Source organism: Aquila chrysaetos, chromosome 22, assembly GCF_900496995.4.
Source record: "Aquila chrysaetos chrysaetos chromosome 22, bAquChr1.4, whole genome shotgun sequence".
NCBI lineage: Eukaryota > Metazoa > Chordata > Aves > Accipitriformes > Accipitridae > Aquila > Aquila chrysaetos.
Window position 1 is genome coordinate 14,278,628 of NC_044025.1, and position 27,810 is coordinate 14,306,437.

Genomic DNA, 27,810 nt, shown 5'->3' on the forward strand with positions numbered 1-27,810 from the left:
CCCTCTCGTCCTCTTACAACTTATGGTGTTACACCTCATGGCAAAAACAGTGCTGGCAAAACAGTGCTGTTGCACAGCTCACACGAAGTGCACAGAAACACTAAGCTCCATTTCACTTCTCTGGAGGAATTCTGAAGGTGAATCTCTGTTCCGTATTGTACAGAAGTAGCTTAAACTATTTTAAAGCCTTCTTTTAATGGGAGCAGGTAGTGAGACATCCTGTATCCTAGATTTTGAGTGTTCCCAGAACATGAGGACAGTTGTTCTGGGGAGTATTCAGGCGATGCTTGGATGTTCCTTTTAAAAGCAACATTCACCAGCTTTCAGTACAGACAAGGATAACTACTGAAAGGGGTTATGTTTAAGGCTGTTCAGCACAACGTGAACAAAGTAAGAAGTCCCACTGCCTCTGAAGAATGATGTCCTACAGGAAAGCAATGGGAAGATCATGGGTGTAACATGCAGCATTTTAGAAAGGTTTTCAGAACAGCCGTTGTGATGTTGGTTACTCCCCCACACCCCAAAGAAGCATGGATATTTTGAAAATGGAGTGCTCCAAGCCTTAAGCACCATTTACAACTGTGGTGTGCAGAGATGAAAAGCTACCTCCACTTTGAAGTTTGACTGGACACTCACCTTTAACAGTAGTCAGACTTACTAAATTCTGTGACATGGTTAATTGTAATGGAACAGAATTTCTTTTACAAAAAGTTCATCTACTTCAGGCTCTGTGGTTTTTAAACATTGTCAGATATGCACATCTGTTGAGTGGGGAAGTCACCTTGAAGGAGTAAGCAGGCTGAGGTAACCACGAATAAAGAGATGCAATTAGCAATGATGAACTGGTCTTATTATCATAGTAGACTGAAGTTCAAGATTTGATCTGTGTCATAAGTGAAGAATCAATCTGATTAATTTTGCCAATATCCATTCTTCAGTAACAGTTTTTTATCACTGCTCAAGAAAAAACCCTGAACTGATGAGTGAGAACATTAACCGGAGCAGCTTAGGACAGCCAACACTACCCAAGACCTATTGGCCCTTTAGACCCATCTCTTGGCCACAGAAAGCCTTCAGAGAACCCTTTTGTTCATGACAACGGCCTGTTTCACAGACACTTCCTGCAAAGTCTGTTAAAAACCCTGCCATCGCTAGAGTACTACTAGATAATAATTCAAACCTAAGATAACAGAAATGGGGGTTCCTCCCTCTTTCTGCAAGTCAAAAAATAGTTTTCCATTCAAGAATGATTTTGAAGGAACCATACCACATATACAGATACAGCAACACAGCCTATTACAAATTTTTATCAAAAGTTACAAGCTCAAGGCATGAACATTACAACATCTTAAAACCTTTCAGCATAAATGAATGGCTAAAAAGCTCTGAATGACTTTGCTCAGGAGATGGACATCACTATGTGCTCCATCTGACCTTCCTAATAACCATTCAAGCTTCAAATCTGCTACTAAAGTCTCCATTGTAAGCAATTATTTGCCTCTGTGCAAAAATGTTAATTTCATGCTCTGTAAACACATCTTGTGAAAGACCAGCCTGCCCATAAAGATTGCATTCGACAGCCCCGTGACCATCTCCTGCAGCAAGCGCCTGAAGCATCTTTCGGTAGGGAGAAACACCTGTTCTCCCCTCCGTAAAGGAGAGGGCATACAGGGATGACATATTTACAGGTGAGCCACATATAATGACCTCTACAAAAGGGACCTGGAGAGTTTTGGCACTTACCTAAGACAGAGTAACTTGACACTATAAAATTAAAGACAGCAGCATCTGCTTTCAAGTAGCTGTAATAATTTGTCATAGCATTTAGTCAGCTAACCTGATGTGGAAAACATCATCTCTGCAGTGCTACTCTTAGGGAAAGGATGCATGGAAGATAAAGGCTGTGGTAAGAAAGATGGCTTTTTATGTAAAAGTGGAACCACAAGAGGAAGGCTGGTTGTCAAGCTTCAGGAAAAAAAGCACCACACTGTTTATCAAAACTAGTAGTAATAAGTAGGCAGATTATTTAGCCCAAACCAAAGTCAGCCACACCTAAACCTGTGAGCAATCTCGCCCCATGAGACCATGGAACATGATGCTACCTGGCAAGCTTTTTTTTTCCCAAGAATATTAGCCTGAATCCTGAACTAAATCCATTAAATACATACAGTTCTAGTTTTGGATGTCAGCACATGCAAGACCACTGGGAGACAAGCTACATATTTTAAGGCAGTATAAAAAAGCAACTGCCTTCTGAAAATGCAAGTAAAATGCTACATGTGAAAGCTACCACCTTTGCTAGAAAGGCAAGAGAATCATAAATATGCCAGGCATTTAATGCTAGGAAACAACTCAACTTTGAATAATTTTATGCTATTAAGAGATGCACACTGAATATGGACTCAGATCACTTCATAATTCATCTCTAACGCATACTAAAAGTCAGCCTTGGTATTGCATAGCAAGTTGCCAACCAGAGTGGTCCTTCAGATGCATCTAAATTCACTTCAACACACATACAGAGCAAAGAAATACTTTCACCCCTCCTCAAGGTTTTACTTCTCTCAGTATCACTTCACAGATGCCTCCAACTAGACCTATTTTCCCATGACTCATGTTATAAAATACTCTAGGGGCCACACATTAAGTGAACTAGTCTTTTTTATTTCTAAGAACATCTCTTGAAACTTGAAGTAACAAGCAAAGAGACTTCAAGATTTAAGTGTCCATATGAAACTCCCGGATTAGCAAATATTTATGTATTTCCATAAATCTACCCCTGTGCAAAGAGGAAAGACACATTCACCATCCCAAAAAGCATAAGCCAGAGCAGTTAGCTATTATGAATTACACAAGTAAAAAGCTCAGATAAATGTCAACATTTCAGTAATCCTATTTAGGACAGCTGCTCAGAAGCAGTCAACGTAGGACTGGATTTTCACAAATTACATTAGCAGGAGGAAGGACCATAACACTTACTGTAACGATGAGATGTCAAACTTGCCAAAAGTAAAAAATAAGATTCTTAATGCATGCAATTTAGTGGAATTACTTTCCAATTCACATAACAAAACAAACAAAATCAAGGCTGCTATGTCCTTTCAAGTAAAACTAATCTTAGATTGATAATCCTGACACTTTTGTCCATGGTCTGAAGCAAATCCTTGCAAATTCTTTGAACAGGTGAGTCTTTTTCCTCTACACAGCTCAGCAAAAACAGTTTGCTGAATTACACTGCTATTTTATACTCATCATCTCTGGGAGCAAAGCTAGGTTAAAAGGTGCTTTTCTTGTTTCAAATCCAGCTCATCTCATCGATCTAGTTTACAATAGGTCTCCATCCAGAGCCATACCAGCACAATGGAGGGGGAAGTAAGCTGCAAAATGGGGGCAAGATCATCTAATCGCCTCTATTACTGAGACAACTTGTGTCAAAGCCCTCCTTAACACACACTGTTTGGTTACTGGATTATTATTCGTCAGGCAGGAGAGCATATTCAGGCAATTAATTTACTATTCTTCCTGCTATCTTTACCACTCACAAACTCAAATTCACACTTTCACAATCCCTCATACAGGAACATGTATCAATCTCCACTTTCCTCCAACTTTCAGGCTTGTTGAACCAAAGAGGTTAAAAACCTCCTAAAGCAGAAAGTTGCTTCTGCAAAAACAGAAGGGAAACCTCAGTGCCACCCTTAAAGGAATCAATAAGTGCTTACGAGTAGGTGGGAAATTCAAACCATTTTTGGCTGCTTAGTACACCTATTTTTAACATCTCCAAACAGCTGAATCTAATTGGTTGCTGCAACTTAAACCACCTTCCCTATATAAAACTTTAAAACAGGCACTTGCTTTAGTTTTCAGAACTGCATCAAGCCCATGCTAACATTTTAATCTCTGTGACCACCAAAGATCCCGATTAAACAACAATGACTCCACAGCAACACCGTTCTATTCAAGTAATCTTCTTTGCAAGCTTCAGAAAGATCACTGTCTACAAAAACCCCCCAATGGTCATGTAGTTAAAAGCCTTCATCACTTAATCCTCCATCCTCAGTAAGAACTACTATGACTGTCTGGAACAATTTACATAGCAGCTCTCACTACAGTAAGCTAAACATTTCATCCAAGGGAAAGTATGAAGAAACTATAGTACATGGTGGTGATGTGGGAAAATCAAATACTTTAACCTCCGAAATTCCTTTAAATGCATTTTCAAAAAGCAGCAGTTGTTGCAGACAAGCCAAGATATTCCACATAGACCATAGGGACAAGAAACCACCCCAAATTCCTTCAAGTTAAACAGCAGCCAACTTTCTGCTAGTTTCCATTAAAGGTAGGATCATTTTCTTTCCCTTACAAGAAGATGCAAGCCAAAGTTCATAGCTACTACAGATTTCAAAGTATTCAGATCAATCTTCAAAGTGCTACATAAAAATACTGCATGCTTTTGATCGACGTTTCAGAAAATGAACTGTGGCTTGTCTTTTAATCAGAAATGCAATGACTTTGGGCTCCATACACGGTACAGAGAAGGGACCTCTGAGTGCAAGTACGTTAAGATAGTGGCAGCTGAGGGGCAAATACTATCTTTGAGGGGTTTTTTTCTGATGAATTCATGGCAAGAAACCAGAGCAAGCTCTAGAGATAGTGGAAACATCTTGGGTGACTGGGGAAAAAAAACTTCTTTGTGGCTCAGGTGAGCAACCACTAAGAGAAGATTCATATATTATGAACAGCAACCTTCAATGTAAGCTTTCTTAATAGTAATTTGTAAGACAAGAAAACATGTCCAACTAAACACGTACAACCAGTAGCTCTACAGCAACTTAGCAGAATTCCCCCTGCTGCTAAGTATTTGATACATACATTTTCCAGAGTCACTACACAACTGGCAAGTATCAAAACCAAACCTTTGGCTGAATGTTTCATTTGTTATAGCCCATCGATACAAAGAACCATTTTATGCCCCTGTAGAAACAGAATCAAACATGAAAACTTCTCCTCTTTGCCAGGCATCAGTGAGAGGCTTTGTTCAGCTGCACAAGAATTCAGTATAACCAGTTCATACTTAAAAATCAGTGTGCAGCAGTGAATGTTCGCCATTTCAAAGCACGGAGAGATTTGCTAGGAGGATTATATCTAAGCAGTTTTAAACACTAATGTGAAGTAGCAAAATCCAAATCATTAGACTTGCATTTGCTTGATTCGGCTCCCCACTGCAGGGCAGTGTGCCATGTCCCTTCAAGCAAAGCATGCAGGTCCCTGCTCAAGTAGTTACCCATTGATGCTTGCCATCTCTAATCTTCTCTTGGAATTGCTCCCCAGTGCCAGGCAGACTCCAGGGATTTCAATGAGCACAAGCTGGCTTATATTTAAACTGGTCCAAAGCTGAAGGAAGGCTCTTTAGGGGTAACAGACAGGCAAGGAGATTCCCTTTGGTTACCCTGTGTGGTACAAAGTAGATGCATCATTAACCTTTATATATATAAAGGTACATACCTTGTTCTGAAATACCTTTTTACCAAAAAAAGTCCTTGCACAAAAAGCTACGGATAACACTTCAACAACCCCAATTTCCCTTTCAAACTCTCTATAAAGATTTTTGGCAAACCCCCCAACAATTTCAAACAATAAGGACCACCATTACTTGACAAACTGCTAACATATAAACAACCCGTATCAGATGTATTGCCTGTTTGGCACATCCCTGCCTAAGGGGCTATTTCCGCTACTTAGTTTTGAGCATTCAGCCTTTAGGCACTCAGCCTGTCCTCTCGTTGACCAGACTGAGTACTCAGGGTGCTGCATACTGAATCACATTTTAACAAGGTGTCTACAGCAAAGCACATGTATTTTCCCAACCCCTCTCAGGGTATTGAAAAACGAGTGAATGGTTTATGTAGGGATGAATCAAGATGTCCTTGACTTCCAAAATTCAGACATCTGATGCAATTCCCATGTCAATAATCATGTAGTCTCTCTCCACCCCAAAGCCACACATTTGAATATGCAAGCACCATTTTGTACCCCATATATATATATGAAGATGCCCTTCAGGCGAGTGTTCAATTCAAAGCTATGCAGCAAAGACAAAAAGCACAAAAAGATCTTTACTTAAAGTTCTTTAATCCTGAACAGAGTAATTGAAATATCACAGAAGTTTCTGTAGTAGAAGGCCATGCCATTGTCACTGATGCACAAAACACAATGTTTCCATATGTTCAAATACATACTTCAATTTTTTTTGGCCTTAATGCTGAAAAGTTGCATACCTGTTATAAATTTCAGCTCAACATTTAGATATATGTTAAAGTACCCTTCCAAGCAAGTGTCCACCTTCCAGTATTAGCAACAGAGGGCCAGTAAATAACATACTGTGCAAGACCATCCATGGCAATATTTGTTCCAGTTTCTATATGTGTCCCGACTAACATCTGTGCATGTCTTACAAAAGAATGTTTTCAGCTAGCAAATCCCCTGACAAGGGCAGAAAGTAAATTTTCTTGGTTCAGACACTGAACGTTTAATTCCTAAAACTTTATTTTCAACATTTCCTCAGAATACTCTGCATGTAATACTTAGAGCTGCTGGCTTCCAGCAGACATTTGTCAAAGCCCATTTAGAACCCATTTAGACATTAGAATGTCTAAAACATCTGCAGCTGGTTATAACGCATCAGGAAAATAAAGTTGTCTGGCCTCAGTATCGTGCCAGTGTTTGAAGGCAAAAAAAAAAAAAAAAAAGAAAAAATCGAAACCATATGCCTGCTCTTAGTTTAGTCTCAAGTGATCTATATTTTATAAGGTAACTTACCATCAATTTTTAAACTCCTATGAATTGAATTCTAGTAATTGGACTTCTTGGGATTTTTTAAAAATGTTTTAAAAAAAACCTTAAAATTCCCATAATCCAGCTGGTTTTGATTGTACCAGTCAAACACCCAAAATCTTTCTGGTAAGAGGCATAAGCTCCAGAAGTTATCATAAAAGTGCCATGCCCAGAATACCTCACTTCACTTCTCCCCCAGAAGTTTCCTGCAATTGTTTTATCCAGGTTATCACCATTACGGGTGCACAAAATGACATCCCTTCCTGAGTAATTTACATTGTGGTTTTCAAATTTAAACTCCATCTCAAGTAAATAGTGGCTTACTGCTTCAAATGAAGTGAATGAAAGCAGGGATTTTAATCCAGTCAGAAACTCAATTTTGACCCAGGTCTTCCATTCCCTCTGAATGAGTCATTCAAACAAGGTGATAGTGTTGCCCTGCTCCAAAGGTTCTTGAGCTATATAAATCAGCACAGATATGAGGTACACAAACACTGAGGATGGAAAAGGACAGCAACTTGCATCACAGGTATAGCTGAGACTTAAAGGGCTGTGGACTCACTCCCAGCAATACAACAGGAGCAAAGTTTCGCTGCTGTGCATGCAATCAGCTGCTGATAGGGCACTCTGGAAATTCTCTCCCTTCCTTTAGGGAGTGCTTCTATACAAGCCTTAAACTGCCACCAGCTCAACATGCTCTGCCTAACTTTGCATTTGCTCATGCCAAATTACTGTATTAAAAAGCCTTCCATGGCTTTGGCTTTAGAGACAACTCAAGCAAAACATTCTGGAAAACCAGCTATTTTAGCTGTTCCTATGGCCCAAACAGGCATTCCTGTACAGAAAGGTTGAAGTCAACTGAAACAACTTGCTCAACAGGCAGGCAAGCATGTCCAACTCAAAACAAAAAGCAAACATTCAGCACAACTTCATGGTCTGTGAGCAAAGAGCCTCACACCCCTAAGGAGAGCCCACCGTCCAGATCCAGAGTGAGAGAACTGGAAGAATATACAGGTGGAAATCCTCTGACTAAACACATAACTTGTGCTTCAGATTGCAGTGAAGTGGTCCAAAAACTGTGTAAACCTTCCCCAACTGTACCTTCCCAATATATGTTGTTTTGTGGGTCAGAGAGAAGTAACTGTCACACAACTATGTTATTGCCTTGTCTTTTTAATGCAAGCAGCTCTAAACCTCTTTTTACCTATGCCGCTCTAGAGGAAGCGCCTCTCACCAACAAGGCAAACCTGCAAAACGCTTTCAAGAACAGAGCAGGATCAGAGGAGCAAGGCTTGTGCTAGAAAACTGACCTCTCTGGGCAAGACGTTTTACAAAGAAATTATCTAGTACAGTGATAGAAGAGGCTGAGCACAATGTATTTTGGGTTCATATCTCCTGGGAAACTTAAGGGAGATAAACAACTCTGTCATACTTTGTTCTCTTAGGAAAGAAATGTTTTTGTCAGCCCCATAGATTAATGCACTCACTTACTGCCTTCACTGCTTAGTCTCTGATCTCAGTGCAAAGTTTGTAAGAACTGCCTCCCATCCTTCTTTCAGAACAAAAAAGACACTTCAAAATTTGTCTTCAGCTTTTAAGTGCTCAATAGCCACGTATAGTTTCCCAGTAATGCTTTTGCTGACTGACCACTTAGCAGGCTTTCCTGTTACTTAACAGTAATTGCACAGCAAACATGGAGACAGTCACCCACTCCCACTGCAGAACCGTTAATAAGGATAGATAATTACATGGCTTTTGATACATCAGAAGATTGCAAAGCAAATAGAAAAAAATTAACATTTCACTTATTGTAAAAAATTTTGGGATGATGTACGTAACAATAGTGCTCTCTATAACCACACATTTGTTTTCGGGCCAAGTTCTAATCCAACAGGCTCTTGCAATTTCTAGTCAGAATCTGAACATCAACTTGATAAGCAGTTTCATAGCTGCTTTTGGGTCCCAGCAGAAGCAACATAAACTGACAAGGTTCTGATTTTGTTTTTTTTTTTAATCTTTTGCAGTTTTATAGAACCGAGCAGCAAAACCTCAAAGGCCAACTGCAAGCTCAGAAAGATACCTCTGCACTGACTTAATCTTTGAACCAGCAGCCAAGTTTTCCTATCGCTGGTTGAGTAAAGGGGTCATTGAATATCATCTTCTGCAGAAGTTGACTGTACTCACCAGGAAAATTGACAATTCTACTGAAGCCACTAGCTCTCCAAACTACCTGCAAAATGCAAGGAAGAACATAATCTATGCAGAACATGGATTTGGAAAGAGAGCAGGCCCAGAGCTCCCTTACAAACACATCTTTTAAGCTGAGAACTCTGCTTTACTGTTACAGTAATTCATCTCCCTCCAATATACAGCCTTTTCAATTAGATACACAGAATACAGCTAGTTGCAGTATGTCTTTAAAATCCTAAAACCCTAACTAAAAACCCAAACCAACAGCACTCAATCCATCAGTACACAAGTCTAAAAAAGTCACAACACAGTTTGGGTTTGAGGCTCTAATCACTATTTTAATGGCAGAGAACCACCTCTGCTCACAGATCTTGGTAGGGACAAACCCAGGACAGTGCAACTTGTCTTTAAAGGGACATCTCTTAAGCACTTGTTATCTTCAAATCACCTAAGCAGCATATTAAATACTTGCAGCACCACAGCTGTGTGAGCTGCCAACAACTGCACACAACGCAGTTTTTCTGTAAGGTACAAAACCTATCATGTACGATTACCCAGTATTTTAGAAGCAGCCACAGGTTCTGCAAAACAAAACAAAAGCATTGTAGATGGCTGTTAGTCTATTGTCTTACGCAGCACTACCTAGTCTGACATACCCAGGGATTTTGGAAATGCCCTCCCAGGCACACTAGACATTTTTTTCCATTACTGCTAAAGGACCACAACTACAGAATTGCAAAATCCTGAAGAGTGACTCAACGGCAGTGTCAGTTCACAAAAAGGTAAACTGCTGCAAGAAAAAAAATCATACATTTATTTGAACTTATCTGTAACCCACAAGCAGCACAATATTACTTTGTAACCCATAACAGGCACTCGATCAACTTTGAAAGGAATGTACAGTCAGCTTTCAAAGACTTCTAGAAAATGCCTGGAACATTTTAATAACTTAATTCTGACTTAAAGAAATCTTTAATTAAGACAGCATTTAGAAAGTATTTTCAGAACAATCTGGAATCCTGTGGAATGTGTTAAGGCCTCCAAGGAAGCCTGCTCTGGCTAAGAGTTGAGATCAGTCGTGACTTAGAGAAGGAAAGCCGCAGTCAGAAGTAGTCAGCATCATCCAAGTCTTAACATGCAATTTGCCTGTCATGTCAGTACTTGGCACCGGGATCACTCCTGCCTACCCTTTATCACATTCATTTGAGCAGTTTGCCCCATTTTTTCTAAAAAGATGGCATTACCCAAATCACAGTCATACAGGACTTGACTTACAAGAATTAACTGCTGCTTACTTTTACACTAGCAAGCCACTGCTAATCCATGCTCCAGTAAAAAAGCAAGCAAATTAGGTCAAGGGAGCTTAAGTGCTACTAAAATATGCTGCACAGCACCTTATATCCACAGTTCAGACAGCACTTCCTCACCCACAAGCAAGGAGCAGACAACATTTAAGTCAAGTCCAGATGGCCAAAGGGTCTTTGTTTGGATACCAAAGAACTTTCCTTTACTCTTTAGAGAAGGCTTATAACTTGAAACATCTATCAAGTATGTGCAGTTCCCAAGAGATTACTTTGAGGAGATTATACCCTGCTGGGGTGCTGTTTTGTAACTTCTTTCAACTATAACCTTTCCAAAGTACAGCAGGTCTCCTAGCAATAGAAACTCAAGAGATGGAGCAGCAAAAGCTACAGCAGAGACACCTTTCTCTCTGGAAGCTGCCCATCCAACCAATGCCACTCTGCTTCTAGATGGTACATTACGCTGCAAGATACCAAAACACATTAGCATTTATAGTTTCTGTTATATATATACAAAAGTGTTTACATGATAGCCATTTTCTTTCAATTTCAAGCTCTAGACCACTAGAGAAACAAGAGCTATTCTGACACATGAATGCAAGAGAGGAAATGCAATCCATCACCTCCAAGACTGCTGCTTTAGTGCAAGCACGTCCTGTGTCAGCTGCGCATTAACCTGCTGCACCAGAACACGGTTCCCACCTTTGAGCTGGGTGGGTGCCTTGGGAGTGCATGTTCAGTCCCATGGACTTGAAGCATCCACCTTTCTGATTCCACAATGAAAAATTAAGGCCACTCAGGCAATCCCATTAACACAGATTAATAGTTATGTCAAGCACTGTGTCAGATCCATAGGATACCAGCTGTCTAGTACTACAAAACAACCAGCCTTGCTACAGTTAGTGCCAAGTGTTTTGCCTAATGCAGCCCATTCTGCCAGCTGGGTTCGGGATAGGATGTTGTCTGAGGACAAGATGAAGAAATGGAAAATTACTTCCTCTTCTCCTTCAAGCTCACTGCTCTAGAGAAGTGCATTCAGTCTCATTCCCACATCAGCCTATGCAGTTGGAAAGGGGCACAGCGACTCTTGTAGTCAGTGAATATGCGACTGACAAGAACTACATCAGTTCTCTTACCATCCTATGTTGGGCTTGAATGTAAACCACCATGAAGAGCAAGAATCACTGAAGTAGCATCCCATTTCAGACTGGGCACACAGCTATACACCAAAGGTGTAAGAGAAAAACTGTAACAGTTTGCCTATCCAAGGAATACACAACCTTCCCTGCCCACCCTTTCAACTACAAACAGATGAATTATAAAGATCTCGTCTGCAGCAGTCAGAGGATAAAAGGTTCAGCAGCATTCCTTGTATTCTCTTATCGTCACCTCTCAGCAAAGGCAGAGTTGGTAAGCAGAAGCCAACAGCAAAAAAGCAAAAACCTGCAATGTTGCAGGACTGACTAAAGTGATGGTACAGCATTACGTGGCAGGGATGTACCTGAATTAACTCTTGACTAACTCCTGCTGCAAACTGTGCCATTTCTCAAACATTCAGCATTCCAGGAACACAAGTCAGCATTTGTAGCTACTGGCTGAGGTACAATAAATCCCTTTGGAAAGCCATTCTGCAGTTCTTTTGCTAGAGCACTGTTTAATGCTTCCACCATTTTGCTGCAGATCACAGTAGTCTCTTACATACTCGCTGTAGCTTGTCAAAGCCATTCTGTAGACTAGTAAGGAGGAAATTTTCATAACGTAAGCTAAAGCCAAGATTGCTTCGAACCACAAAAGACACTTAAAACTCAAGAAGCTTCAAGAAACCAGGTGGTATCTTTGCAACTGCTGCCTGCCCCTCTCTGCTTTTTCAAGTATTAGTATTCCCTAAGATTAAGATCTTTTGGAGGAGATTCCTTGTTACACAGAGAGTTTAGCCCCATTAGGTACTAAGCAGAATTGCTAAAGTCAACATTAAATTCATAAGCCCAGACATACAATTAAAATGTTGGATTATATTTCATTAAATTTTAAGAGTACTCTATAACCAAGCAGCTTTCAGGGTCTTCTCTGCCAACGAACTTCCTCTTTTGAGGAGCTGCTGAGAGTTTTTTAGAGGCTTTAGAAGCTTTATACCCTGTGATTTCAAACCAGATCCAGGTGCACACTGATCTCTTTATTTAATTCCTGACCCTTCTTTCTGACCACACACAGCACAGAACCAAGAACAGATTACACACACACTGAATGGTGATGTGTTCCACATTGTTCTCGTTTAGGAAGCCAGAACAGAATCCTAACTGCGTAATCTAGCAGCATTGAACACATGCCCAAACTCATTAATGTTAAGCTGATGAAGCTTATAAATAAGATGGAAGATTATTTTCTTTGGTATTCTTTTCCACCTCCTGAACAGAGGAGATCGCTCAAGTCAATGAACAAGTCTACCTTAACAGTGCATTACAACACTTCACCGGCAAGAGACACAGATAGTTTTCAATAGCCTTCCATCAAAAGAGGAGGGATGAACACCATGCCTCACTGCTGGTCTTCCAGTGAGAGCCATTGCCTTTCCTTTGCTACCCAGGAACAGCAGCCTTTCAAAGAGCCACTTGTACACATACTTCTGCTAAAAAACCAGACCGTATCTGCAGACACAGCCAAAACCGCACATGAACCCATCACTAACAGATCCAACTTCAATGAGCTTGAAAAGATTTTGCTGAAGACATCCTGCTATTGTAAAGGTGTGACTCACAAATGAGGTAAGCTGGTGCTCCTCTTAAATGTTTAGACCTTTAACAGTTGTACAGAATTAAAAAGAGATAAAAATAATCAAGGTTTCAAGTCAGATCAGATCCTTTCACAGCTCTGACAAGCTGAGGAAGGAGAAACTGGATCCAGAAATCTCATACCTGAGCCAGCAGATTCAAGTATGAAGAAATTACAAAACCTAGAGAGACACCACAAACCAGAAGGCTGAAAACACCCAAGATCTTTAAACACTGGATTCAGTCACCAGTGAAAATCCAGCTGTCTCTTTCAGAAAGCTGTGCAGTACTTGTGACACCATATAAAATCGAATTATTGCACTGCTGAGAAGCTGCTTTTTTTTTTTTTTGGTACAAGTACCAGCAAACAATCTAATTTTTAAGGCATTTTCTGTAGAGCAACTTTAGGGGAGGAAAATAAATATACTTTCAGTTGATGTTTCTTTATGGGAAGCAGTCTTCCTTTGGGTGTTTTACTTTCTCTTTGCAGATTCCCAACTGGGCCTCCTGTGTGCTACACAAATACAAATCAATACTCATGAAGCCATCACTTCTCCCTAAAGAGCCCAAAAATTTAATTCTGTTTTTCCAATTATCTCAAGAGTTACTCAAAAGCAAGAAATTTACAGGCTAGCAAAACACAGACCTAAAATAGCTTTAAAAACTCTTAAATGTAAGGAAAAATTCTACACAAAAAAAGAGCATAAGACAGGTAAGTCACAGCTGTAGTGACCTCAAGACAATTATTCCATAACTTGGATTTAATTGGATATAACTTGGCTTCTTGTATTATTTCTTTAAATATTAACAGCCAGATGTCTACTCTACAAAAAGTAGCAGTCTAATTTTGATACTAGCAGGGTAGTGCTATGCAGCAGTCCAATACATTCTTTTTCTAGTTTTCAGGGATTCTCTAACCTCTTGCAACTTCCCTTAATCCAAGTTGTATTGAGCTGCTCTGACAAAAAGATTTCAGAGGGGAAAACAAGCAGTTTTCATAAACAAATACTGGGAAAGCTCACATACAGACATCAATTGTGATAAAGGGAGCAGGGCATTTTCTTTTTGCTCCAATTTATACTGAATAGAAAAATTTTGACATACTTGAACATAACTGGCAAGATATGAAGAACAGGGTAAGGCAGGAGAACATCTTTTACAGCACTTGAGTGATGACTACATCTATGATGTAGAGGGCTAAATCTACAAGAAACTTTGATACTGCAATGCTGTGCATCTTGCAGCAAAACTTCCAGCTTAGCAATTCCCAAAGCAGGGTCTATGTCCTTGAGTAAGGTCTGTAGGCACCTTCGGGATCAAGTTCAAAACAACTGGGGAAGACAGGCTTTTGACTTTCGATTTCTCCAGGTCTTAGGTACATGGCCCTTATGTAAAAGGTGGCCTCTACGTTGCATAAGAATCAAACACTCATACCTGTTTGCATGCTTTGATGCCTGAGCTGTTCTGCTCAAACACAGAGCAGGGGTTTTTTGTTATTTTGCACAGTCAAAACAGGGAGGCAAAGTTGATTGAGTGCTACTGCACTGCTACTCTTGAGTAAAAGCCATCAATGATCCTTGTGAAATGGTAGCAGGGCACTGTCCTCCTCTCCCCTCCACCCAAGGGCTTCGAATGCAAGTACCTCGAGTCCCATGCGGCTCGTGCAGAACTCCAGTCTGAGAGCTGTGCTCTGAACCCCGCACCCTTGACAAGAGGTGGTCAATGCTAAGGATGGTTGCTGGGCTTCAGGGAGGAGACGGCGGTGGTGGCAAGAGCTATGCAGAAGCAAAATGTAAGCACACACCCCAGAGGCTTGAGTGGTAAGAACTCTGGACCCAGGATGTCAGGTCTGGAGAGTATCAGCTAGTTTCTGAGGATCACTCTCTGCCTGAGCCCTTAAATCCACTTCGGCCTAAATCCACAAAAAGAGTTGGGTACCAAAGTCTCTCACTTCCTAGGGCTTTCAGTTCACTCTGGCATAAACAAAGCATGCAAATACCTGCTTATATAAACAGTGATAGATTCAAAGGGCAAAGAGTTTTCTAAATGAAGAAGAAATTAAGGGAAACATACAGAGAAAGGCACCAGTTGTCCTCTCAGTTAAACCTCAACTGATTGGGAAGACAGCATGTCACTTAAATACAGATAACTCTAAAAATAACTATTTTCCATTCCTACTGTAAAACCAATCCATAAACCACTACATTTCTCATATTCTGTCCATTCAGCTTTTTCTACACACAACTATATTTCTCCCACTTCATCCTGCAGCACTGGTCCCACTAATCACTGACATATGCTCCGGCACAGAGCATTTCCTCTGGCATGCTTTAAAAAGCAGCACTGTCACCAGAGCAATATAAGTGCTGGCAAATATGGTCTGTCAGGTTTTGTTTTCAAGGACTATAAAAATAGACTTCACTGCATTAGGCTTGAAAACTCATACCCTCTAGAAATAATTTAAAAAAACAAGTTTTCAGATTACTTGTTATTGTTTTCAAATATCCAGAGAGAAAATATGTAGTTTTATATTTCATTTAACATTTTCAGGTTAAGCCAAAATTTGAGTTTTTACATGACTGACAATTCCCAGCTAATTTATCGGCAATGCCAGTGCTCTCTGCTCACATGCATCAATTCACAGCTTCTCAGATGCATTTCTACTATGAGCAGCCTCTTATAAAAATATCAGCACTTGTAAAGCCTCAAGACATCACTTGTTCCCAGAGCTTAGGCCTTTCACCCATGGTAACCGGTATTAGTTTATGCTGATAACAGCTTTGGCCAAAATGCAAGGAAAAGGGTCTTGGCACAGACTGACATTCAACATACTTTCTTGTTAGTTTGTAATTGCTTTGCCAAGGACTCCTTTTCAGTAATCGTCTGGCCCAAGTTCCTATTTGCAGAAAATATGCAACTATGGTGAAAGACGACCTATTATCTTTTACACAAAGATACTCTGCAGCAACCAAAATCAAGGACAACACAAGTAGGACCTTCACACATTGCCAATAAGACTTTTCCAATCCTCCTCATTCGCAGAGCACACGACCCCACCTGAAGATCAGAAACAATCTGGGGCAGAATGGGGAAATAACCACATTTCCAAAGAATCAGCAGCAACAGCAGGAATATGGCACCAATGATAACTTGGATAGTCCTGTGGTCTCCGTATGTATAACCAAATACACTTCTGCCAGTTTCTATATCAAAACCCCAGGTCTTCCAATACTTTGCAGATAATTTTGCAGCTTATTTCTATGCCCTCAGAATCAGGCAAGCAAAATGATTTTGAGAAGTCTCATTCCAAACACTTTAACTGTACCAATATAACTCCTTTGCTGCTGTGAACAAGACCTGTGAACAGATGCTGGTTTTCTGAAGGGAGATATTTCTGCCCACCCACCCCCCCTCCCCCCCGCTAAATTAGTATCTTGAATCAGATTCCAAAACAGACACAAAAAATTAGGCACCATGCAACAGCAAAACATCAATAGGAGTTTTAGATATTTCCAACACAGTAAGCTGCAGCCTGACAATAAAAGAGAAGCAGCAATCCAGAATGTATTTGGTGGATCAGCAGAACTAACATACGCAGGAGTGGAAAAAAAAGGGTTATTCCTTATTACTTGGCTATCACGCACTAAACCCTGGCAACAGGCCACCTGGAAGATAAATCAGAAGACAGAAGATAATCGCAGGGTTCACTTCTTTTTGAGATCCAGAATAAGCCTGTTATGTAGTGGCTAACATGGAACTGACAGTTGGGCTAAATTTAAGTGACCTTCTGTAATGTTACAGAAAATAACTTACTTGCCTAACTGAAGTCCTTTACAACATAGGCCTATATTTATCTAGCTTTTGGGGTTCTGATTTTCTTTAGTGAGGGAATATATTTTGCTTTTACTTATCTGAGCTGAAAGTACAGTGTCTAAAGAGAGCTACTTCCAACGAAGCAGAGTTAAGATTAAAGTCAGTCTCAGCAGAAGTGAAGGAGCTGCTTACTCTTTTAAAAATAATAATATAAAAAAGAGAAAACCAAAAAAATCTTATGGGTACTAGACCTGGTTATGTGGTTATTTTTGTATCATACCCTAGATCAAAGTCACTGACACTCTTATTTTTCAAAGGAACATCACACTCCAAGACATCTTTGAAAACTTTGGGCTAAACATTAAGAACACTCAAACTCTGTTTCACCTGTTTTATTTATTAAGCAACAGCTCATGCTTACTAGTCCCTGTGAAAATTTCTTCTTTGGACTTCATCTGAAGGCTGAAAAATGTTAGGTGAGCTCAAGAAGGAAAAAAAGTACCTCATTCCCATCATGGAGAAAAATTGTTTTCTTGCTAGTGTCATGACCTGGGTAAAAGTAACTTCCCAAATGAATTTGAACACAAGTAAAGATAATTTATGCAAAGACAAGCCTATGCGATCTTCCACTGAGAAAAAACAAGACTGGCTACTAGAGGGTTTAAATGTTAGATCTTCCGAATCGGAGAAGATGACTTTCCTTTGAAAAGTCACCTTAGCTTGCACACATAACTGCAAGCAAAGGACTTCAGGCTTTAGAGATCAAGCTGAGTAGACCTTTGCATAACAACTTAATCTTGTAAAAACCGTTGCTCAAGAGGGCAGAAGCAAAGCAGCTCTGCATGTAGGAGGAACAGCTGACAGTGTTTCCAGATAAGATCTGATAAAGCCCTAAAACATCAGAAGACTTTGACTAAGAAAGACAAAATGTCATTCTAATCAGATTTTTGGAAAGGGAGAGTAGTCAAACAAGAAGGAAGATTTCATGCATCCAGAAAGTTCTTGCAGGAGACAGACTGATTTACTGTTATTCTGCAAATCCTTTTTTTTATGGCCAAATAGCTCTGCAGCAGGAAGACAGAGTTCATTTACAGACATCCAAGTTTAAGACACAAGTTCAAATATTTGTACCTGGAAAACCACCCTTCAACATTTGAAATTTAATCCCTTGGCTGGTCATTATTTCAGTAAACAGCTGCAGTTTCTGTGCATTTAAAAAAATACTCTGAAATGCCTTTTGGAATTTTGACTTCAGCAGTCATCTTGTGAACCACAACCACGTAGAATGGGCCAAGTTCTCTATTTGAAAGCTACATCAGGGAAATATGTCAGGTCACTGCTACATCAGCTACACATGACATACATGTGAGAAATACATAGTAATGTTGAGGGGAGACACTCTGAACAGAAATTAGTTACCTTGCTGCAGAGGCAATGCTCAGCTTAACAGGGAAAGATGCCAGCATTCACCGTTTTGAAAGACAGTTTTTAGAAGTTGCTTTCTGCTACTTGTGCTAAGTGGAAAGAAGAAAGTTATTACAGCTGAAAAATTAATACGAGTTGAGAATGGAAGACACAGTCACCAAATAAACATTAAGAGTGGACTTCACCAGGTTGGGTGGTGCTACGCAGTCAAGCCTTTGCTGACTCCATCCTCCTCCCCTTCCTTTGCTTTCTATTTCTGACTAAGGAAAGAATCATAATACCCACAGGAGTTACACCAACTCACTTAAAATAGGGTTTCCATTTTAAACCCTTAATATGTTTAAGCTGCTTATTTCAGTTTGACTCAGTAGTACAGAAAAGCAAAGGATATAGTAATATAAACCAAGTTTTGTAGGGTGCAAATTTTAAGCCATCAGCTACTGTTTCGTGATTGCCCCTAAGTGTGCTCTTGTCCACTGCAGTTGTAAGATCTCCAAGAGCACCTGGACTAAGTGAGGAATTTCATCCCTAACTCATGTTAGTGGCAACACGTTCATGTGTTTATATCGTGACCTCCAAAAGAGGAAAGTCTGCTGAATGCCACCAGCTATCAGTACAGTTAACGAAAGCTGTGTTTTAGTTCAGATGCCTGGACAGAGTTGCAGTAAGACCCAAAGAAGTCAGACCTTAGAAATGAGCTGGATGACATTTCCTCAAGCTTTCTGAATATACTCATGAGGGACACTACTCGCAATAGCTGGCAGCCTGTGTTTCCAAGAAAATGACAGGCAGAGTAAATAAAATACTTTTATTCTTGTGAGCTACAGAAGATATGCCATTAATGGTCATCAACCTTAGAAAGACAACTTATCAAAGTGGGAAGGGATGAAGCAGTATCAGAGGGAACTCCACAACTGGGATAGCAGAGAGTTCAGTTATTATAAAATCAACAGCTCGTCTACTGAAGCAAGTTTCTTCCCTGGGTATTGGCAACACCGGAGCACTGCTTATACTCCACTGCAACTGTGGTTAAAAAGCCTTAATTACAGATATATGCTCTAGAGAGCTCTCTTTTAACCCTGGAGCTAAGATTACAGAAAATGAAGGAACTGCAAAAGGGCAGAGAAAAGAGCCAATTACTTAAAGAAAACTTAAGGACCAAGAAATGGTAGATCTCCCTTCTTCGAAGCTGAGATTTAAACCTTTATCAAGTTTATGAACAATAAGGAGACATGTCAATTGACATATTTCTTATATTTTAGTGGGTACACAAGACTTCGGATGCAGAGCTGCCAGCAGATCTCAGACACAGTAGAAGGTGCTTTTCTACCCAGGCATTTGAAAAGGAGGGCTGCTTGGCAACTTATTGTGCTACATATTGATTTACTTATCTGTAGCTTTCTCCAATCGTTTGCCAGACCCTTTAAATCTAACAAAAGAGGCACAGTCTGACAAGTCAGCCATAATTTGATATCCAGTACTACTTATATTCTTAACAAAGCTGCCTAGATAAACACTCCCTTCCTTGTTACCTATCCGTCATCTAGCCAGGGTAACATAAAATGCAGGAAATACCACCACAAGTGTCGGTTACACTGATAGAAAAGATACCATTACCGCTGAGAAGTTAGGCTTCATCTTGAATAAAGCAGGACCAGTAACACTTCCTAGCTCCCTGGGTTGTAAGAAGTCATGAGCAGCATGCCAGATCTGGAGGTAATACCACAAGTAGATTCTTAAAGAGATCACAGAGAATTTGAAAGTTTATTCATCACAAACAAGGCAAAAGACAGTCCAAAAGTAGAACATAAAAATTTAAAATTAGAAAGGGGAGGCTATTATCCCTGGATTTGGAAATAAAGCATCATGCTGTTATACTCCTGAAACTGACTTGAGCATCAGGATTTGTTCAGGAGTCTTGTGAAATCCGATAAACAAATTCACACTTTCTGTTAACAGCTAAAAATTCCCACTGACAGCTATCAGTTTTGCAAACAATCTGGGACATGAACTCAAGTCTGAATGTATTTTGTACTTCTCTCTAGAAGCAGAGGAATCCCAGGTCAAGCCGTATCTGGAAGGAATACATGGGTGGCCAAACTGCGCTAGGACTGACCAAAACTGTTCTGTCGCAGAACGTTAGCTCAGGTTAAGACAAAGTGCAAATGTAGGGCAGAAAGAGTATTCCCGATTTGATTCCAGAGTAGGAACAGACAGATACAAGGTTAATAAAAAGTAACTATTCAGCTTTAACCCAGTCTACCTCAGTCTGATTAAAGTAACATTTAAATAATATTTAAATGAATGATTATTTAAATAATCATTAATGTCTGTTTGCCATCGCAGTATATCCCATCAGAATAGCCAGTTTTTAATCCATTCAGCCATGGAAAAATTCCTTTCCAGTTTTCTAGTAAAGGTGATCCAGAAGAAAATCTACACATACACTCAGGCCACTTAACCCGAGAGTCCATATTACTATTAAAAGATTTCATATGCACAAAGTCACTGCAGCCACCTCCCTCCCTGTGGCTACACAGTATCATGCATTATTCATGCTACTATCAAACAATTTAAAGTGGCATAACTTAGAGGTTACTCTACAGAGTTAATAGGATGGAAAACATGAAGCATGTTGGACACTAGAGAGAGAAAGAGAGTGTCCTCTGATGGTAAATATCACAGCAGCTTTGTTTACATAAGCATTTACACCATCTGAAACACGATGAAACTCAGTGTAGTGCACTCCAGTTAAGGTGCACTCCATAAAAGCCTACCAATGACAGCTCTGCTAAAGTCAACAGGATACCAAGCTAGCAGGTTGAAACACCTGCTTTCATAGTGGATCAAAACGAATTTCTGCAGCACAATTTTTTTTTTTTCCTAGCGATATTTCAAGCACACAGTGGAATACCTCCTACAAACTCCTAATGCACCCCACCAGCTCTTTACTTTCCAGAAGGAAGCCGAAGGCTACCTGCCCATGTTGCCTGGTATAGGAAAAGGCTGCAAAGAAATAGGAGCAGTGTGCAGATTGCTTTTACGCCTGGATAACAATTTCCTCAAAGTTTAAGTTAGACAGGATTTGTTCTTATGCAATGTAAGCAAGATTATAGTTGGCTCCACAGGGAAGCAAATACAAGACTGACAGGAAGGTTAACTGCAGTTCTTTATCTCTTTACAGTAAAGCCTGTAACTGTATTTAAACAGGGAGTGGAACATGACACTATATAACCAAAAGTCTGATTGATAGCACTTTTCTGCCTAATTTCAACAACACTCCTCAGCAGTGGTAAGAAACTTTCCAGTCCACTTAGTCAAATACACAGCAGTTATCTGCCAGAAAATTTGTAACTATAGTTGCTCTTAAATCTTGCTGTCTCTCACAATTTGATCCATATTCATACAGGAAAAAACCCACAGCTCTGGAGATCGCTGTATGATTATTGTTTTCACCAGTGACCTAAAAAGTAGTCCAGGTGCCAGGAACCAAAAAGTTTTCCCCTGCCATGAAGAAAGGTAACCATTGCAGCTATTAAGAACTTCATACAGAGCACGTCTGAATGGCAAAACAGAACCACTTGTCCAATAACAGCGGCACCTGCTCCACAATAAAGACAACCTCCCCTAAAGAACAGCAAGTATAATAAACCTTTTATTTTCACACAGCATAGGAGACCTAGAATACAGTCCATTCGTTCATTCAGCTCTGTGTTGCCATTACAGTGAAAATCACCAGAAGGAATAATGAGACCCTGAGTGAAGACCACTGAAAGCTCCAGTTTCTTAACAAACATCTTTTCCAAATTTTAATGGAAAGTGCGGTCCACACTTTCCAGGAAAACCTGCTCGTTTCACAAGTGCACTGAAATGATCAACTTCAGAGTAGCCCATACTGGAAAACAGTCACTCTTTCATTAAAACAGGCTTGTTCAGGCTCTAGCACTTGCACTTCAGTCCTTAGATGCCAATTGTTTTACACTATGCTTATCAAAATAAGCTTTTCAAAGTTCGCTCTTATATCAGCTGGTGAGTGACTAGCAAATACAACTGCCAACACAGCAGTCTCCAAGAGGTCTGCGAGGAGCCAAGCCCAAGTTCCACAGCAGTAGCAAGATCTGGGGCACACGCAGTGTAACTGCCACAGAAACCTGCGTAGGAAGTGTGGCAAGTGGGTTGTTCTATTTACCTCTGGCTGGCAGAGAGCAGAAGGTTTTCCCCTCGCTTTTCCCAAGCCCTTGTCCTCCCTCCCCAGCCTTGGCAGCACAAAGTTTGCTAAACCACCCTCTTCCTTATTAGCTTTTGCCAACCGCAACATGAAGCTGACAATCCTTGACAGCCTCATAGCTGTCCCCAGGTCAGAATGGCAAAGCTGATGATCTTCCTCTGCTGAAGAGGACGTAAGCAGCAGCAGTCTCAAAGGCAGCACAGCATCGCTCCCCACTCAGCTCATCATTGGGGCTACATTTTCAGCAATACCAGCTGGAAACTTTAAGCTTAATTGCACTAAAGCCAAAGTTTACAACCCCAAACTTTCAAAAAGGAGCCTTCTTGCAAACCACTTTTTTATCACAAGTTTGCAGCTGGTTTCTCATTCACAACTTACTAGCAGGCAGGTAGGTACATCCCACTTCACTCCAGCAGGCTGGCAGCAGAGGGCACCACACAATCACCTATGTGATTTATATACTTCCATCACGCTCCCAAATTAATTTATAGAGCACAAATTACTACTACAACAAGCTACAGGGTGACTCCATAAAGCATGCATCACATCAGATAAAAATGCATGCAGTAAAAGGCAGCTAATTTGCTACAATGCTTTTAGCCAGTAATTCCAAGAGAGAGATGTTCAATCTTAGTATCTCTCCAAGTTCAAATGCCACATTCCCATAACAGCAGGTATCACACCAAGTGCAGATCTCCAGCCTGACCATGCAGGTACAGAGTAGTAGTACCTCTGCAGAGCATTAGATGTCACATAAATACTCGCATTAGCCCAAGCATAAACCACTAGCCCACAAACTAACTCCTCTGTGTTTTACGTACCGCAGGACTACACATCAGTTAAACATTTTGGCTGAGGATGCTCAGCAGCCTCTGAGGCAGACAGCAGAGATCTGAGAAAGAAAAGGAATAGCTGCATTTCTCTTGCTTTTTCCTACCCCCACACCTACAGATCATATGTTTTTACTTATTGAATACTTGTTAAAAAAAGATGAAACTACACGAAAGTCAATCTGCATTACATGAGCATACCAATACACACATACTGGTGAGCCGAAAAGTACAATCATGAAGTATAAGAAGCTTCTAAGCTAATACTTTTGCTGTCTGCAGAAACACTTCAGCACCTTGATACCATCAACCCCACTTAAAGCCACGACACTAGCCAAACCTGTTACACACACCATGAAAAAAGGACTTCCTAATTCATATCATCTGCTGAGCAACTGTACATACACACTGATAAAGGACACTTCTGAGCATGCAGATGTAGCGAAGAGTAACTCAGTGCATCAGCTTTTCTAAAGAGATCTGCAGCACGACCTTGAGGCCAAGACCTTGATGACTTAAGGCCACCCCTTCTCTGCGGAGCAAGAAGCACCCAACAGAGCTGCAGAACAAACCCAAAGGCAGAAGGAAAGAACACAGACCTAATCCACTTTATTAAGGCAATACATTATTTTCAGCCACCGTAATGTTCCCCCTGAACATGTAAATACAGAAGCAATTAGCTGCCTAGGCACTTCTGCAGAAACCATTTAGCATAATCTTTTCTAGAATATATTTACATGGCTTCTGATTGCTTAATTTTCTGACACGTTTGTTTCAGGCACCGGAAAGATTAAATAAGGCAAAATCGCCTACACTGATATATTGCCATTTTTAAGGTAACATGCAGCACAAGACAGACAACAAAACAAACTCCTAGCAGGCTTTAAACTTCCAAATTTTAGCATCACAACTCTATGTTCTAGGAATTGCTTTATAGCTTTAATTCAGCTGTTTCTTAAAACCTTCTTCCCCCTTCTGCTGCTACTCTGAAAGATAAAATTACTGACTGAAACAGCAGTCACCATTTAAAGAGAAAGAATGAGCCTGGACAGAGATTTCATTGAAAAGCTCAATTCTGTATCACATCCGAATGTCCTCAATTCAAAGATTAGCCTGCAAAAAAAGGCAAATTAAAGCCAGAAACAGAAGAAAATCTTTTCCGACTGCTACGAATATAATTTTTTATGATATAGCCTCCTGTCATCTAGAGTTTTGGTATCAAGAAGTCAGCTCTTCCGAGTGGCTTCATGAACAAGCAGACAAACAGCATATTCATTTACAAGCTGGAAGTTGATTAGTAAGTATATAAACCATGAATGCCTGTCAGGACCAAGGAAGAGAGGCTGGAACCATTGAATCTGAGGATGCCCAAAAAACTCTCTGCAGTCAGCTGGCAGATACCTCTATGACAACAGTAAAAAGAAAAAAAAAAAAACCACACACATCTGTTTTGTCTTCATTCTGCTTCACCTGAAATTATTTTCACCAAGACAGCCAGTTGTCCTTTAGGGTATGCTTTCCCTTGCTCAGTGTAACAGGAGCTATCATTTCAGCGCCCAATCCTTCCAAAAAATAGGCATATGGTACAAGTGTATCTTCACTTACAGACCCACTGCAGCCCATAATTCCACATTAATTAGACTGGAAGATGAAGCCTTCAGCCTAAAACCCAGTGACTCCGATTTACACAAGTGCAGAGAGGTTTTATTGAAATTCTCCTTTAAGCTGCACAGACTTTTCCTGCCCAGCTTAACACACCATCAAAACAAAAGCAGATCTCAATTTACTGACAGCTGCCATACTTTAAACAGACATGAAGAAAAATGGAGTCAACATTCTGTACAATGGAAAACACTGAACATACACAGAAATCAACAGTGATGTACTGCACCATAGGAACTGCCTGGCTTACAGCTACCCAAAGCCCATAGTACAAGGACAATTTTGGAAGACCAAAAATAAAAAGTCAGCTTGTCACTGGTTTTTTTTTTCATCCCTTATAGATTTAACCAGAATTAACTGCTACTTCTAACAAGGAACTTTGAAGCTTCCTAAGAATAATTACTAACTTTCTCCTCACAACCTCTGGGAGACACGTGATTTTACAATGGTCTTCATTTCGCCATAACACCATACCATGTGAAGCTATGGAGCAGTGGACTACAGGGCTTGATTTTTGTCTGTCATGCAAAATAGATTCCCTGAATCCAGCAGAAATACAAGCATAAAGCAGAAACATCAGGAGCTCCAGGCATGTAATGATCACTGTGCACGCTAAAGGGATTTCTGTGCAGGTTTGAGGATCCGCTACAGATTTCTCTTTTATGACAGGTAACAGCAGCAGATCCCTTTCCCTACCAGCATGGGACATTACAAGGATACGATCATGGTTATACCTAGACTTGCATTAAATGTTTGAATTTGAAAAAACATTTCTTCCGAGCTCACTCAGTCTCAGTTTGACTACACCTCTTTCTGAGAGCCTTCTCTCCCTCAGAGCAGAAATTGCCACAGTAGGTTTCTCCACCTTTATAGTGCAGTCATAGCAGCAAGTCTCCAAGGAGGGAAAGATTTAGACAACTAAGAGTTTTAAGTGGTTTTGAACAAGCAGAGCCTTGTAGAGTGGCAGCTGAACTGATAGTTACACACTGACATTTCAAGCTTTCAAGTCCCAATCATTCTTAATGGTATAAAGCTAAACCCAGAAGGGGATAAAGCAATTACATAGCCAAAAGTAAATGCAGCTAAACTGAGCTTCCAAACGTCTAATTTGAGTGATCTAGCCTTCCTGTCTCGCACGCTAGGCAGAAGGGTTTGTCTGTTAAATTTACTACTACACCAGTGGGACAAGAAAGGAATGCAGTCATGTGCTGCAATATCATCAGGCCATGTATCCAGCAGGCATCCTCTGCCTCTCTCAGGAAGAGTTATCCACTCCTCTTCTCCCAAAGGAGGATCAGTACACAGATGTAATCTTCAGTCTCCACCTGGTACTTTCTGCTAGCCCTTGCCTTAAGTTCTGCGGGGACCCAGAGGTAACGGGTGATGTTTGTTCCCCGTACCTTTCCGAGGCAGTTAAAGAGAAACGGCAGAGAGGCACACCCTTCGGAGGCAGAATTACCGTCCTCTTCTATGCAAGGGTGGGACAAGCTCCCCTTCCTCACTCCTTGTTCCAAGGAGCAAAGACCTTGCTTTATTCACCTGACCGAGCTCAGCCAAAAAAGGCAAGCACACCCTCCGGTCCCCGCATCCGCGAATTGCCAAGAAAGTACTCGCGTTCCCCCTTCCAACCCAGACGCAGGCTACAGAAAAGCCGCTCCTTCCTCGGGCGCGCAGCAGCCCACCCCCTGCGCTCCTCTCCCTCGCCCCCTCCTCTCGAAGGGGCGGCTGCTGCTTCTACCCCCCCCCCCCAGCCACCGCCGAGGCTTCCCCCTCGTCACAAGGGAGGGGGACGCGCCCATCCCCTACGCAAACCCCCTCACCTCAGGCGAAGGCGGCTGCTCCCGCGGGAGACACCCCCCGCCCCGCGTCCCTCGCCCAGCGGCTCCCCCCGCCTCCCGCGCCGCCACTCACCGGCGCTTCGCCAGCCGCTACCCCCGGCGGCCCCGCGGCAGCAGCGGCGGCAGCCCCCTCCCCGCCGGCCGCCCCGCCGCCCTCCAGCTGCCGTTCGCGGTAGAGGGACCAGAGCCCCACGTTGGGCAAGAAGACGAGGGCGACCAGCGCCAGCCCCACCGCCTGCAGGAGCCGCTTCTGCTTCCGCCGCATCGGAGCCGCCGCCGGGGAGGAGGAAGAGGAGGAGGAGACGGAGGAGGAAGGCAGGGAAGGAAGGAAGGAAAAGGGAGGGAAAAGGGAAGGAAGGAGCGCGGCCCGGCCCGGCCGCCCCCGCCGCCGCCCTGAGGGAGACCAACTTTCCCCCGCGCGCGCGGCGGCGGCAGCGGCGGGCGGCAACTCCGGCACTTCCGCTCCGCTCCGCGCGCGGGGGGGAGGCGTGGCCCCGGCGGCCCCGCCCACCGCCGCCGGAGGGCGGCCCCGCCCCGCCGCGAGCCGGCGCCCCCTCCTCCCCCCGCGCGCCCGTTCTCTCCCCGCTAATGACTCTCCCTTAATGACTCTCTTAATAACGGCTCTCCAAAGATGCCGCCGCACCGGAGGGTGCCTGGGTGGGCGCCGCGGGTGAGGGCGGGGAGGGGGCTCCGAACCGGCCGTCGGTGAGGGAAATCAAGGTGGTTAATTGCTTCAGACAGGCTCCGCAATTAGCAGCCCGGCGGTATTAACCACGGCCATTAAGCGCCGGCCCTTGCGGCAGCAGCTGGCCGGGCGCTGTGGGGTGAGCAGGCGCTCAGGGCTGGTTAATGCTCTCCCTAAAAAAAAAAAAAAATAGAAGGGCTTTGCAAGAGATGGAGCACGTTGGGGTGCGAGAAGGG

At 41.8% G+C, this 27,810-nt stretch overlaps 1 protein-coding gene across 1 annotated transcript in view; it reads right to left on the reverse strand.

Moving 5' to 3' along the window:
- The window catches only part of GALNT10 (polypeptide N-acetylgalactosaminyltransferase 10), a 91,093-nt gene extending 63,730 nt beyond the window's left edge, over positions 1–27,363 (reverse strand). Inside the window, exon 1 of the mRNA XM_029998053.2 lies at positions 26,963–27,363. Within this exon, the coding sequence (XP_029853913.1) occupies positions 26,963–27,154 (192 nt within the window). The 5' untranslated portion in view covers positions 27,155–27,363. The remainder of the gene's footprint in view (positions 1–26,962) is intronic.
- Positions 27,364–27,810: the final 447 nt, after the last annotated feature.